A 14,585-nucleotide genomic window follows, 5' to 3' on the forward strand; every position below is an offset into this window, starting at 1 on the left:
ATGTTCATTCCCCAGATGCTGCTTTTTATAACCAAGCATATTGAAATAAGTGCAATTAGTGGTCTTGCAAAGTAATACAAAATTTCATATCCCAGATTGGCTGAAAGGTGATAACGTCACCTCTTCATCCATACTGTTCAGCAGATGCCCCAGGAAAATTATCATTTAAATTCAACAAATATCATGAATCTTCATTACCAGATTGCACTGATTAAACTAGTCAAATTCTAAATGAATTCAATTAAATGGGCATAACTTTTGCACTACCGCTCAGTCCTCAGAAAAGAACCACTTGTTAATTGGATTATTTACTGTTCTTTGTTTTTATTAACACTTGTTTAATTTGAAACTGAATAAACAGTAAGAAGTAAAGACCTTTTGTGAATTTTCGTTAAAGGAATCAGTGTGTGCCAAAAACATGTTTCTGAATACTCCTCAGGAGTAGGAAAGTCTTCAGGAGAAGGTGGCAAACCAAGTTATCACTAATATTTTAGAATTTAGGGATAAACACACACACACAAATATTTAACCAGGTGGACATGGAAAGAAGTGGGAGTTCCTCAGGGTTTTTTTTTCAGACATTTTCCTAAATCAGAATGAAGTAACAAGACAGTTATTTTCCTTTTCTTTACCCTTCAGCTCTTGCTTATACACAGCTTTAAATGTTCTCCTTTATTATCTATGCATCCATATTCTCTATGTGTCTTTTCTGTGGTGACTGTCTGCCTCTGAAGAATACTGATTAAGATGAACTGTGTATGCCTGCCCGTTCTCAGCAGAAGCAAGTTTTTTTCAATTTTTCACTCCAACTAAAGATCAACTTGGGACGATCAATACTAGTGCATTTTTTCAAATTGAGATCTGAGAATTTGCTGGCTAGTACAAAATGTAACATTATGCTTTTGTAAATTTAGAAAGGACTTTCTCTTTTTGATAGTAGAATTCTGACACACAGTTTTTGTGTTTCTTTTTTCCCAAGATATAATATAAGGAAGTTGATGGAGATCTGGTTATTGCATTCCTTGTTTTTTTAAGTGGTTAGCTACTTGTCCCAATTATTTTGCAGCAACAATCCTCTCTTGTTGCAATGAAGTAACTTTAGTTTACATTAAAAAAAAACAGAGCAGCTAAAGCTTTGGCATGGATGAGTATTATCTGCCAGAAACCATGCTTGATTTGGAAGGTTTTGTCTATGGTGGTGCAAATCCCTTGACACAATTTCAAACTTTAGGTCAGTAGGGGATATTCAAGTTCCTTTGTGATAACTGAGCATGACTCAGTGATTAAAGATGCCGGGTGACCCAACATCTCTGGAGCTCTGCTACAGAAAATAAAGTTGCGGCCAGAAGCCTTTAAACCCACATACTTGTCTGTGTGTTTATTAATGTCATCCCTAGTGGCAAATGCAATATATAGTTTAAAAAAATAATGCTCTATTTTTTTAAACTGGATTTATAAAGTCCAAATGTTTGCTTAGAAATTAAACATTTTGGTACTGGGGCCTCTAGGATATGTTGGCAGTGGAAAAACTAACCTACACCAGATGGCAGAGGTTAAAGAAATACTATAAAATATGGCTTCTATTCATACAGTTCTCAGACAAACAGAACCCCAAGCAGAAAAAAACTGTGAAAGTGGAAAACCTTTTCATTTGCTTACATTTCTCTTTGCTACTCAGCAAACCTGAGAGGTATTGTATCATCACGTATCAAGAAAGTAATATGCCAGATTGTTGTAACAGGTGGAATATGTTTGTTTGTAACACATTGAATCTGAAATAAAGAAAGGACCAAAGTTACTAAAGGTTCTACAAAAACATTTACAAAATGTAAGTACCTAGGTTTTGTACCTGCAAAGCTTACTGCATGAATGAGAATTTGGGACAGTAGCTCCACTTTGCACACAAAATATAAATATTAAACTCTCGTTTGTTTACAGGTTCAGTTAATTTGACTAGATGAACGTGTAAGCTAAGGAGGTAATTCTGCATTGGCATTTTTAATTAACCATTTCATAAATATAAAGGAGAGCAATTTTTATCTAGTCTTCATCCTATTTTATCTAAACCATATCATCTCTACACTACATCATTAGGTTTTGTATTTGTTTCTAAAGATTCTTAAAATCACAACTCTTTTGTAACCTCAATGTACTTGACTTACATAGCACTTGGTGAAGCTATTATTTTTATAATATAAATGCATCCTTATAATAGAAATACTTCTTGTGTATTTTTTGTCACTTTAAAAAATCCACTTTGAACCCCAATCTGTAAAGCAAAACGTGCGATATAACCCATTTTCTTATCATATATGTAGTCACGTGATGTTTAAAAAAAAAGAGAGGAAAAAATTGATGTGAACTTGGACACAATGGACCATGCTGTCAAAAATATTCAGTTGTCAAAAATGCAGATGGCATAAAAGCACAGAAACAGATCAGTTATTGGAGTGGTTTTTTTTTTTAATAGGAGCCATTGTGTGGATTTTAAAAATTGATTAGGTGCCTAAAAATGTGGGTGGGTGGCCAGTAAGGTCTTCAAGGATACCTATATAATGTCTTGAAAATACTGTTGATGTGAACAGTTAGGTAATTAATACCTTGAGAGACATAGTCCAATCTCTGAGATAGAAATAAATGTTCTCCCATATAGACAGTGGTTAAAAAGGAAACCAGCAAAGTGTCTGAGGAGGGAAGACCTCCCTGAAGTCTTGTCCTTTTCTCTAAAAAGCAAAAAAAGCAAAAAAAAAAAAGATGAAGCAAATGGAAAGCACTGCACAACGAAAACTACTGTGCAGCTCTTGCGAACATTCTGTAAAGATTTTATGTATTTGAAGTTTCTAAGCTACAAGCTCATTACTAATGAAACAGCACTACTAAGGGCATTCAAAATGACGATTAAGATCGGTAACGAGGTACCTGGCCAACCTCAAGAGTTCAGCAAGAGGCAGGCTCTGCCTTTTCCTTCCTGAGCTGTTCCCAAGAGACAGAGAGGAACCTTGAAATTCAGAGAGTGCTTACAACTACTACGACTGTTTCCTCCTTCTGCCCACTCCATTTTGCCCCTTTTGCCTGTAAGAGTAGTGGCATTTTGGTGTGAATACAAAGCCCCTTTGCGATGGTTAGAGTCAGTGTTCATAATAAACTCATCTCTTATTGCTAGGCAACACTGAGCAATGTGAATTTGTCACTTCTGTTTGGTGCAACTTTCGATTTCACCTCCAACTGTAACAATATAGCCTGCTATATTTTAGATGCCACTGTGGTTGGATGCCATCCCAGGAAAGATGTGAACTACTACTGACAGGGAGTGAATGACTGGCAATGGGCATAAGCAGTTTTTTGATTCTTAAGCCTTGACATGTAATTAATTGTTAGATTTATTCTTCTATGAAACTCATACTTCGTGATTCCTACTTACTGACTGCCTTTTAAAAAAGGCAAATGGAACATACAAAATTCCAGTGAGACGAAGTTTTATTTGCCTCTTTGCCGTTTTTCATGTGGTATTTTCTATGTTCGTATTTTTCTGCATGGGCTGTCTTTTTGAGGGGTGACTATATGTAAAATTCAGATCTTAAGTACCCTCAATCAAATCAAGTGTATGTCATTATTTCTAAAGCATATCCAATTATTCATTGGAATAACATTTCGAATAAATTTCTTACCTTAAGAAATTTAGGTTCAGATTACAATAGATGCTGAGCAACTCCTATGCCCTGCCAAATACCCCTAGCAAACACCACCTCCAGTGGTCGAGGAGCTCAGATTATTGCAGAATGAATACTGTAGTCACAATTTTTTCAATCTGAAATGAACCCCCCCATTCAAAAGAAAATAAGTTTAATGCTATTACACACTATCTAGGCTTTTTTGATTAGAGGATTGATAATTTTGTTTATAAAATTTGTGTGTGATTGTCTAACCTGGCTACTAGGTCTCTGCTCTTTGATCTTTGAAGAATTAGGTCTGTTTGGGGGTAAAAAAGGGAAAACTGAAAACCGATATTGCTTTACTACCTTTCGCTAAGATATAGCTAGAAAGAGGAGCAAATTTATACTTCAAATAAAATATACACCTTCTAAAAAATCATCATCGTGATCACCAGTCACTTCTCTAAATGCTTAGAAACATTTCACGACCACATTAACCACAGAAATATGCCAAACAACTGAGAATCTTAGTAATATTTTAGTCTTTGCATATTTTCACTGACTCACTGAAAACAAAAGGAGTTTCTGTAACTGTATGAATGAACCATGGCATGTGCGTGTTCTTTTAAGAAAGGCCAAGGGTGCAGTTCTATTTTCTTAGCTCTGCTTTCATATTTATGTGTCTCATTTCCAGCTCATTGCTGATGCCTTAGTTGCACTATCCATCAACACTTTTATCCTCCTTGTTCCTCAAAAAGAACATAAAATCCTTTTTTATGTGGTGGTAATATTATTGCAAATAAAAGCAAATACCAAAATCTTTATTAGTCTGCCAAAATAATAAACTATTTAATAAAAGCATGCTGTAAAAATAAGGTCATTTGCATCACTCAAGTTTCTTGCAGGAAATACAGAGAATTATTGGTCAAAAAGTACAAACTGACAGCAATTATTTCTGTTGTTGATCTAATGCTGCCTGAAAATGGGTTAAAAAATGCACTGAGGTTTTGCAAGTTTGCTGTCTTTAAATGTTTGTTTTTTAATGCCGTTGTATACAGAGTAGCCTGGGAGAATCAAATTTTTCAAAGCTCTCCTTTTTTACCAATCTTCTCCATAATGGAAGAAGGACAGACTGGATAGACCCTATTAGAAATCTTTACTGCAAAGCTCATAGTAACCTTCTGACTCTCATACGGCCGCAACACTTATCACCCAAATATTTAATATTTTTATATTCAGTATTAATTATTTTTGGTTAGGATTTGTGTCAGCTTTAGCTGTATGATTTTTTTTTCACCTTTTTCTTTTGTCATTCTTGCAGACAGATCAATGCAAGGCTTTTATTTAAGAAGTTTGTTAAACGTTTAAAGTTAGTTAAAATATGTTTTTAAAATCATGTATCTAATGTCTGATCCTTTTTTCTGTTGTACTACAAACCTGACCATTATTTTCTCACTGCAGTTTCTCTCCCCATCTGGCAGTTCTGCAAATATGTTATTGATAGAGCACAGAAAATTCAGTTGCCGTGGTGAGATTTAAACACTGCTTGTGATGTCCCTGCACACTTCCCCAAAGGAACCTGCATATAAACATCAAAAATAAAATAATCTTATAAATCTATAAGATTATATTCATCAGACACAAAGTATTTACCTTAATTGCCTAAATGCTAGGGACTGATCTTTGGAACAACTGAGTTTAAAGGTTTCTGAAAAGACTCTTTTGTTATACTTATTTCAATGATGTTTTGTAACTTAAGCAGTTGTAAACCCCTATAAATCTCAAAATGCTCTGCAAGGTACAGCTATGCCCACTTTACAGACAGAGAAACTGAAACAAAGAACAGCTGAAGTCGCATGAATGATCTCGCAGGGATCAACAAGTTACTGACCAGAGGATAAAATTCCAAGGTTCAGATCACTGGTGCTGTCCCAGTATTTTTGGTCTCTATTGCCTCTGCTTCTTAAGCACAATAGAGATGCTCCACTTATTTAAATGATGAGACCCGTATAGAGATGAAGTATTTTTAAAATACATTATATGTATTGAAATGAATACTTCATGGAGCCCTGTTAGTATATTCAATCATGCTTTAAACCATAAACCAGGCAGGAGTTATTCTCCTTGCTTCACAGACTGCAGACTGCTGAAAGCTGAATTAACTCTTGTATGAAATAATGTTTAGGATGTCACGTGATATGTGCAGGGCAGATAAAAAGCATGTATGTTAGGAATAGCACTCTTTTTAATTCTGAAAGTGTGCAAATTTGCTATCTGCATATATTGATAGGTTCGATACCTGTAAGTTTTTGGCTTGCAAACTGAGCTGGGTTACACGTTCTGCTAAAGTCACCCATATGCAGCTAAATCGGTAGTTCCCAAAGCTGACTTGTTTGGACACTGCACACAGTAACAGCAGTTGCTGGAGTAACTGCTCCCAGATATATGCGGGACTGTGTACCTCAGCAGGAAGGTGCTCAAGTCTTAAAACAACCGTACAATTGAAATATAGAACACATACAACAGTTTCAGAATACTCCATCATTAATCAGCAGTATGGTTTAAATTAAAAGCACTTGCATTGTATGTGCTTGGTATTTATTGGGATTGCTCTGCTATGTATACATCATTAAGACAAACTGTACAGATGGGATTTTAAAAGACTTAGATAATTTTATGAATGTTAATTAGAGCTTTGTCTATTCAGGCTAAGATATGTAATAAAGACATCACCAAATCACATTTTTAAGAATGTTATAGTTTGTATTACCTGTAAAACTTGGCAGACTTGCAAAGGTCTTTTAAGGATTATTTCTGAGCTGTGTTGCTTAGGTACAAAAGAATTAAGTCAATTGTTAACAGTGAAACTAATCAGTGCAAGATTCCTGTAGATAATAATTTGTGACTGAAAAGACTACAGATTATCAAAATTCCCTTCAGCTTTTACAAAAAAACCCAACAACTAACTAACCAAATAAACCACCCAAATCAGGCAATGGCAACTAGCAAACTGAAACTAATGTCCATGCAGCAAAACCCAGGGACAGCTGTCCCTCTGGGTTAAGGGCACCGGTGACTACAGCCAGGGAATCTGTGAAATGAACCCATGGTTCACAACCTGGCCTTTCAAGTATATCTCTGCAGCGATAAACTTCTGCTCGTCTCAGCTCTTATTCCTGAAGTGGTAACAATTCTGTACTGTTATTGCAGTAATACAATGACTGCAAAACTGTTGTTTTTGAAAATCGTAATGCTTACGCTGAGACTGGAGACCAGGTGTCCTGTTTTTTGCCTTTTCCCAATTTCTAAGGCATTATAGAACCAATGGGACAACTAGAAGAGACCTTTTTGTTCAAAACCAGTTCTTATCGATATAGTAATCGGAAGTGTCTTTCAGGCTTTTGCAAAGTATTTCTTTACTTCAAAGCTTAAACACCATCAAAGAAAGCATACAGACAAAGCAGCGCTGGAAAGGAAGTAACATGCCCTTATTTTTAGCACTTGCCCACTTGTCACTCTTAAAACTCTCATCTGCCTTTCAAATGTAGTGTAATCTAATTTTTATGCATACTGTATGCTCGTACAGACAATTTCCTCATTTCAGAGTATGTCGAGTTTGGTAAAGGCTTTTGTACTTTTCCTTAACCTGTTTCAGAAATAGCACTGTCACCATTTGTCTCAGTAATATATAGGATGATGGAAATTGACATTTTTCTATATAGAAGTGAAAAGAATATTAGTTTTATCAAAGACTACATCCCCTCTTCCCCTCCAGTTAGATTTGAATTTGGTCACTTCAGGGCTTACTGTGTAGGATGATTTTAAGCAATGGTCCCTGTGGTTGCAGGCTCTATCACCTAATAATTGACCATGACAGGAATTATATGTCCAAAGCCAAGGGGTAGAGTGAATAGCATATGTCAGGGTCAATTACAAGGTGGAAGACCCTGCAACAAAAAAGACTGCACTGATTAGAGCATGATGTTGACATGGGAGCTGATGCTTCGGTGTTATTTCAAAGGGCACTGTCACAGCTACCCTTCTTTGAGGTCTCAAAATCAGAGGCGGATTATGTCAGTGGTTTATACCACACATGATGTAATAAAGTTCAACGGGACATTGAAAGTTACAATTGATTTGTTGCTTTTTTGCAGTGATAAAATGCTTTACTCTGTATCACTCAAAATTAAGCTCGCTACTCTGCTAATTAGGTCACAACAGCTCCATACTTACTAGATTAATTCTCTCTTGAAAAAACTGACTGAGAGATGAAAAGAGTATTAAGTATGACACAGTTAAAAATGGTTTTGATTGTTAAAGTTATTAACATTATTTGTAATGGCAAAGTTGAACAGAACAAGAACAATGGAATAGAAAGAAAATAGTCCTTTTCATTACTTAAAGCTATGCTATAAATATTTTATGATATGGGAAGATCTTTGCAGTGAAACAAATGGGCCAAAAAAGCTGCTGTTTGCTTACTCCCCTGAAACATCAGCAGCTTTAATCTGCTCAAATATTCTTAATGACGAATCGTAGAACTATTTAGTAAGTGAGTAATGTCCCTAAATTACATACCGCCACAGTAAGATACTATAGTTCATTTCATTGCACCAGTTCCATTTTCTGACTCTTTTCTTTGAAAGCTGTTTCTCTAAATTTCTGCATCTCTGTAAAAATATCCCAGTCATTTCTGCCTACAAGATCCCAATGGTTTAGCTCATGATGATGAAGATACTGTAGCTTAACCTCATTAACTAAATAGCTAATTTCTCTCTGTTCTCATGGGTTATTATCCATGACCACATTCTTCCTGGGTGTTTTGAAGACATCAAATAGATGGCTAACTCCCAACAAATTAAGCCTATAGCGAAAGGCTCAAAGTTGTTGCATGATGAACACATTATAAGGATTATTGAGACTAAAAGATCATTTTCTTCTCTAGAATGGTTAATAGGAGATCATAGCCCCTAACATACAGAAATGCTCCAAAATTTCCATCTTCAGAGTCTTCACTGGCAGTTAATACAGCTTCACAAGAAACATGTCATGTTAGAAAACAGGGACTTGATTTTGAATCTTGCACATGTACTTTATAATAAGCCCATCTCCGATCTACATTTGTTTCAATGTAACATCAGAATAGTGCTCACATTTGTTTTGCATTTAAAACATAAAAATTTTAAAATTGAAATGTTTATTTCTAAAAAATCCATCTTTTTCTTTATAAGCGAGAAAAAGACAGGATATAAAAGTTCTTTAACCTGTAAATACAACATCCACACTTAGCTTTTCTATTGCAATCAAAATAATAGATATAGGTAGAACAGAAACTCCTTTGGTACTACAGGGTTTCTGGTGAGCTAGAAGTGCTCAGACATTTCCTCCCCCCCTTGAAAGTACAGAAGGACTTCCTATGGAGAAAAATACATTAAAATCCCATGGACTAAGCTGAACAGAGAAAAGGTAAATGAAGGATTTTGCCAGTCAGATTTGACAGTTTCTCTTGGTGGTAATTACTGTTAGCGCTTTTACTAATAAAATAAAAATTTCAAACACTGAAAACAGATCTAGTCAAGTGAAAAAACTGCTCAGCTGTCAGTGAATATTAATTTTAGCTTGCGCTAGTGCCTGCTGGAAATGGAAACGGACCACTGGAGTGGTCATTTTGACAGAGGCGTGACTTTATAAGGTTAATTTTATACTTCTGACTCGCTGAAGATTAGTAGATTGACTAAGTTCATCCAAAGCTAAGAAAAACTGGCATCATATGAGGACCATTACTTACCAGTCAAGAACTTATATAATGCTATCTTAGGCTAAATTCTGTTTCTGTTGCAGTGATTCATGAACACAGGTCTAAGAGTCTTCTTGAATGCTAAAGAGAGGACAAAGTAAAGTTGCTGTATTTCATAGTTCTGCAGAAACAAGTCAAATCACCTACAAAAATGACTAGCCTTGTCTTACCAGAACTAGGAACAATAGGATTAGCTGTATGTGCTTTTAGTGGTGTTTATATGGAGCACTTAAGATCAAGAAGTCCACAGGCCTGGTAAGTCATCCTTCGCGTACAGCACTGATCACCAGGGCCATATCCGTGAGAGTGGCTGGAGACAGATCTGAAGTCACTGTATGCCTCTTTCTGTCTAAAAGGAGGTGAATAGTGTTACAAGGTGTTCTTAGTAGGCTGTATTTATCTTGGGCATAATGCACTGTTAGCATGGTTATGCAGCATTCAGAACAAAGCTCTTTACATCTGGGGAGCTTGAAACGTAGACAGAATGACCTTGAGTCTTCTACATCCAGATGGGGAGATATGCCTCCTGAGAACTTCCTTTCATTCAGATTTTAGTAGCATGTCAATACATCTCATGCTTCCAGACCCGAAGTTTTTCCCAAAATTTGCGTTATCTCATGGAAGAGTTGATAATATCCTGTTTACTGTGAAGTTAAGTGAAAATTCGGGGAAGTTGTTAATGACCCGCAGCTAAAGGAGCTCCACAGCCAGTTTCTCAGTTAAAAAGACAGAAGTATCCTCCTGCAGAATCTCAAATCATTTTTCTGTATTACATAAACAGCTCTGGGTATTAACAGCAGCAAAAATTCTGCCAACTGTTAGATGAGGAAAACACCTCTGGCTGCACAAGAGTCAGAGCAGGACACTAACGAGGGGCAATAGTGGCACAGTGCCAGCTGCACCCGTGGAAACCATAACATTCCTGTTTCGGACTTAGCATGGTAAGCAAAAGAGGAGACGATTTTCAAAATCCTTGTTTCAAAATAGAAATGTTCTTCTAACATTACGTCTGCTTTATATATGCAGTATTCCATTACTTACTGGTGATTATAATAGGAAATCTTTTAATTAAGAACCTCAGCGGTTCACCTTTAACTGCCAATCACTGGATAATTGGCCCTTTTCTAATAGGCACTGCAGCTCAGGTATGCTAAAGTGACTGTTTCTCAGAATAACTTACTGAAAGTAAGTTATTTTTGGAACTCATTTATAAGAGAACTTAATTAACTATTCCAGATCGTTAGGGATACTGCATTGCGTTTTTTAATCCTCTGACAGGTTCCTCCAGTTATATTAATTCATTATAATTATTTTCAACTTTCTAGGCAGAAAAGGGTGAGAAAGAAGCGTTGAGCTATTGCTGGCTTTCTGTACAAAGTAGCCAGTACTTCCCCGAGAAGAAAGGCAGCTTTGGTGAACCGTATTGTTTCAGCTGCTGAAACAGTACAGCAGAATGTCTTGGGGCAATCAGCTCGAGAGATGATGCACTGTCTTTTGTCCACTGTCCTACGGCAGAACCTTTTAAGAGCAGTGACACTACACCAGTTATTTCATCAGGTGAGTGAGAGCAAACAGATTTTCTCACTGAATATACTCCAAATAATTTATCTTTTTGGGTAAAATACAGATTTGTTTTGAAACCCCACTTTACTAATTCAATTTTGACATATTTCACAAATTCTGGGAGCCAAATCCCACTTTTTTATTTGTGCAAATAACTACTGATGTCTTCATCAAATGGAAGCAAAAATTCCAGTCTCACTAGCAAATGAAGCAGACTTTGGTCCCGCAGTGTCATATGTAACTTCTACTTCAAACAAGCCTGACTTGCAAGTGGAAATTTGTTTTTTGAAAGCTGTAAAACTGAATGCAATAGAACCATCTGCTGAAAAAACAACAATATTGTATCAGAACAGATTAATAATAAGAGACCTTTGAGAAAACAGGGGACTTCAGAATTATTCTCTTTTCCAGATCTTCCAACAATGCTACTTAGAAGAGAGCTTCACAAGTCTTTGAATATTTGTTATAATGCTGTGTGATTTAAGCTACTGATTTTATGGCCTCTCAATTTTACAAAGCAGAATAACTTCTGTACATGATTTTTAGACTTTCCATGTATCATTGCGAAGTATTGCAAATTAAGTGTTCACAACTACTAGCTGAATTATTCTTTCTTGTGATAATCAAAACCAAAAATATTTAATTCAAACCCAGAAAAGACAGAGGTGATGTATGATAAAATACATACCCCCCCCTTTTTTTTTTGTTGCAATAAATCAAACAACTTTGTCCTGCCTTTTTTTACAGTTCCTCAGAAGTGTGCCTATTTTCTACCAGTTCAGGTACTATGCAGTATTGCTTCATTCAATTTAGTAATCTCTGATAAAATCTGAACACACTGGATTTACAGTTTTAATTCAGAACAGGCCTCCATTACCTTCCCGAGCCAAAAAACGAAGCCCCAACCCCCCACCAAAGTTCCTGCCCTTTCATCAGAATTTCACATCTAAGTAACTCTCTTTCACATCATCTAAGATGTTTTGAAGAGCAGAATTATACATTAAGTCATCATCACTAAGCTAGAAGGAAATCCAACTGTCCTGTAAGTAATTCCAATCTAAGTCGAGTATTTTTTCTCATAACTGCTGGTCTGTGATGGTCAAAGCATCATCTGAGGATTTATTTTTTAAAACATGTGCTTTTTGTAATTATTCCTATGCAGAAAAATCCATATTGTGATTACTCTCTCTTCACAACTATTTATCAAGTAAGTTTTATACTGATTGTCACGTCTTAACTTTTCAAAAGTATATTTAGGAAGGCATCATCACCTTCATATATGCCCATAACTATCCACTCCTATTTTAAAATTCCCAGTGACTGTACAAATCACATGCAAACTCAAATAATCTAAAAAAAAAAAAAAAAGTGCTCTTTCAAACTGTTTCATGAGCTTTGAACAAAAAATCTTACATATTTGTCTCACTAGGCATTTATTTTGGCATACTTATTGTTATAAACAAAATGGTTTTTTCTTAGAATATTTGATTCTCTGTTTGCTTCCATCTTTTCTCTTCCCAGGAACTTCAGACCCAACAATTTGTGTGCAAGGAACTTGTTTTTTCATCTGTACCCGGTTGGTACAGATGGTTATATAGCATTGTACACCACCATGTTACAGGGGGATGGTAAGTTAGCACTCGCAAGGCATAAAGCATACTGAAGTGGTATCCAGCCCTGAGCAACAAAGCCTTTTGTTAGCTGCACCAGTTGCTGCAACTAAATTCAATAGAAACCGTGAATCAGCATTCCTGGTACAATGTACCAGTTGGACTGTGGACACCAGTGGTCGCACTGCAGATGAAGACACGGCATGGGGCAGTGCTGAGGCTCACCCTGAGGCACGGTGCTTGTCCCTGCTCACCCGGCTCTGGCCAGGGTGACCACCCAACAGCCCACCAGTGGTTTCTTCTCCCCGTTTTGGACCCACAGGCCCTCTGAATCAAAGCCCTGAGCGTGGTGATCCCTCAGACCACTGCTCAAAACACTGCCACAACACCCCCAGCAATGGTGTTACCTGGTAGCATTAGGCTTTTAAAGTTAGTCTAGTGATACGGTTTCATTGTCAGAACTAACCCACAGGTTTCTTCTGTGACTTAGGATAAATAAAATTTTGTCTCGATTCAGAGACTGGGCACCTGAGTAAGCTTTTTGTTGACTTCGCCTGCAAACCTACAGTGGCGTCTGCTGAATGCGTTTACAGCAGGATTGCTCTGAAAATTAGCCCAAGATAGGGATCACACGACAAGATTAGATTTTTGGTCTGCAGAAGCTGGACCCCAGGGTGCAGGTGGATGTTTTGTGCTTGCAGAGGCCTTCATCAAGGCAGCCGGGAGCTCTGCTCTACCCTTCCTCCCTGCTCACCTCCCGCTCTGGCCCCGTGACAGAGGCTGCTGGGGGTCACTCCAGCCACTCGAAAGGGGTCCCCTCCATCAGCCCCCCAAAGGGACGAGGTGAGGGAGCGCTGCTCTCCCGCCCACTGCCCCGCAAGCGGCCGGGGGTCACTGGCTGCCTGGCGAGCACCCGCCGCCGCCCGGTTCGCCCAGCGGCTTCCCAGGCCGGCTGCCGCGATTAGGCCGGGCCCGCGGCTACTTGTGAAGGCCCGCGGCCACTTGTGAAGGCCCGCGGCCTTTCCTCCCCTCACGGCGGGCGCTCCCAGCCTCCCTCTCCCGGGCTGTCGTGAAGCCGGGCTGCGACAACGCCCCGCTGTGCACTCAGCAGCCACCCGAGGGGACGGACCAGCCGCCTCACTCGGTCGCTCCCCGTTCCCTGCACAGCAGTCGCTTACAACAGGTGCGCGGCTGTAGACGGGAAGGAAAAAGGCGGGAGGGCAGATGACTTACACGGCAGCCCCGGCAGCGGGCCGCCCGCCCGGGCCTACCAGCGCGGCCGCCCTGCCCTCCATAGGCGTCCCCCGCGCTGCCTCCGCGGCCGCGCCCTCCACGCCGCCCTCACCCGGGCCGCGCCCGGCCCCTGCCGCCCCACCAGGCTCGCAGGGCCGCGGCAGAGGCAGAGTCCTTCTCCCAGGCACGGAGAGGCGGCGGCTTGCCGCGCCTGCCGCTTGCTCAGGCAGTCTCCCGGCCTGCCCCGCGAGGAGGCTCTGCTGAGGGGAGGCGGCCAAACGGCAGCAACGGAAGGAGCCTACGGCACGGCCGCGCTCCTTCCCCGCTGCGTTTCGCAGCTGCCACGCACTCCCCTGTTAGCGTTACCGCCCCCCGGGCCCGCCAGCAGCATGAGAGTAGTGGCTTTAATCAGGTAACGGGCTGAGGGAGCGCCCGTGTGGGCCAGCGAGGAGCGGCTCGCAGGCGGAGGGAGGGCGCGGGAGAGAGGCCGAGCCCGCCCGGCAACAGCCCCGCGGGTCGCGCTCCACCCAGCGCCGACGGGGAGACCCGCCCGCCCCGGCTCTTCCCGCCCGTGTCTTTCCTGCCGGCCCAGCTCTCCCTTCCTTCCCTCCCTGCGCGGAGCGATCGGGCTTCGGCGGCGTCTTGCTTCCCGCCGGCCCTCCGTCTGCTGCCCGGGGGCGGGTTGTGTCTGAGGGCCGGGGCCAGGCGGGCCCTGCCTGTAGGCAGGGG

General features: G+C 39.8%; 1 protein-coding gene across 3 annotated transcripts in view; it reads left to right on the top strand.

Moving 5' to 3' along the window:
• The first annotated feature begins 13,676 nt into the window (after nucleotides 1–13,676).
• The window catches only part of DPH6 (diphthamine biosynthesis 6), a 212,483-nt gene continuing 211,574 nt past the window's right edge, over nucleotides 13,677–14,585 (top strand). The window contains exon 1 of one of the 3 annotated variants that reach the window (XM_074585033.1): nucleotides 13,677–13,806. Coding sequence is in view for 2 of the 3 variants with exons in the window: in XM_074585031.1 (XP_074441132.1) it covers nucleotides 14,246–14,268 (23 nt within the window). In the remaining variant the exon portion in view is untranslated. Of the gene's footprint in view, nucleotides 13,807–13,981; nucleotides 14,269–14,585 lie in introns of those variants that run through there. The other 2 variants (XM_074585031.1, XM_074585034.1) reach the window with 2 other exon arrangements.

Source organism: Larus michahellis, chromosome 4 (genome assembly GCF_964199755.1).
Source record: "Larus michahellis chromosome 4, bLarMic1.1, whole genome shotgun sequence".
Classification (NCBI taxonomy): domain Eukaryota; kingdom Metazoa; phylum Chordata; class Aves; order Charadriiformes; family Laridae; genus Larus; species Larus michahellis.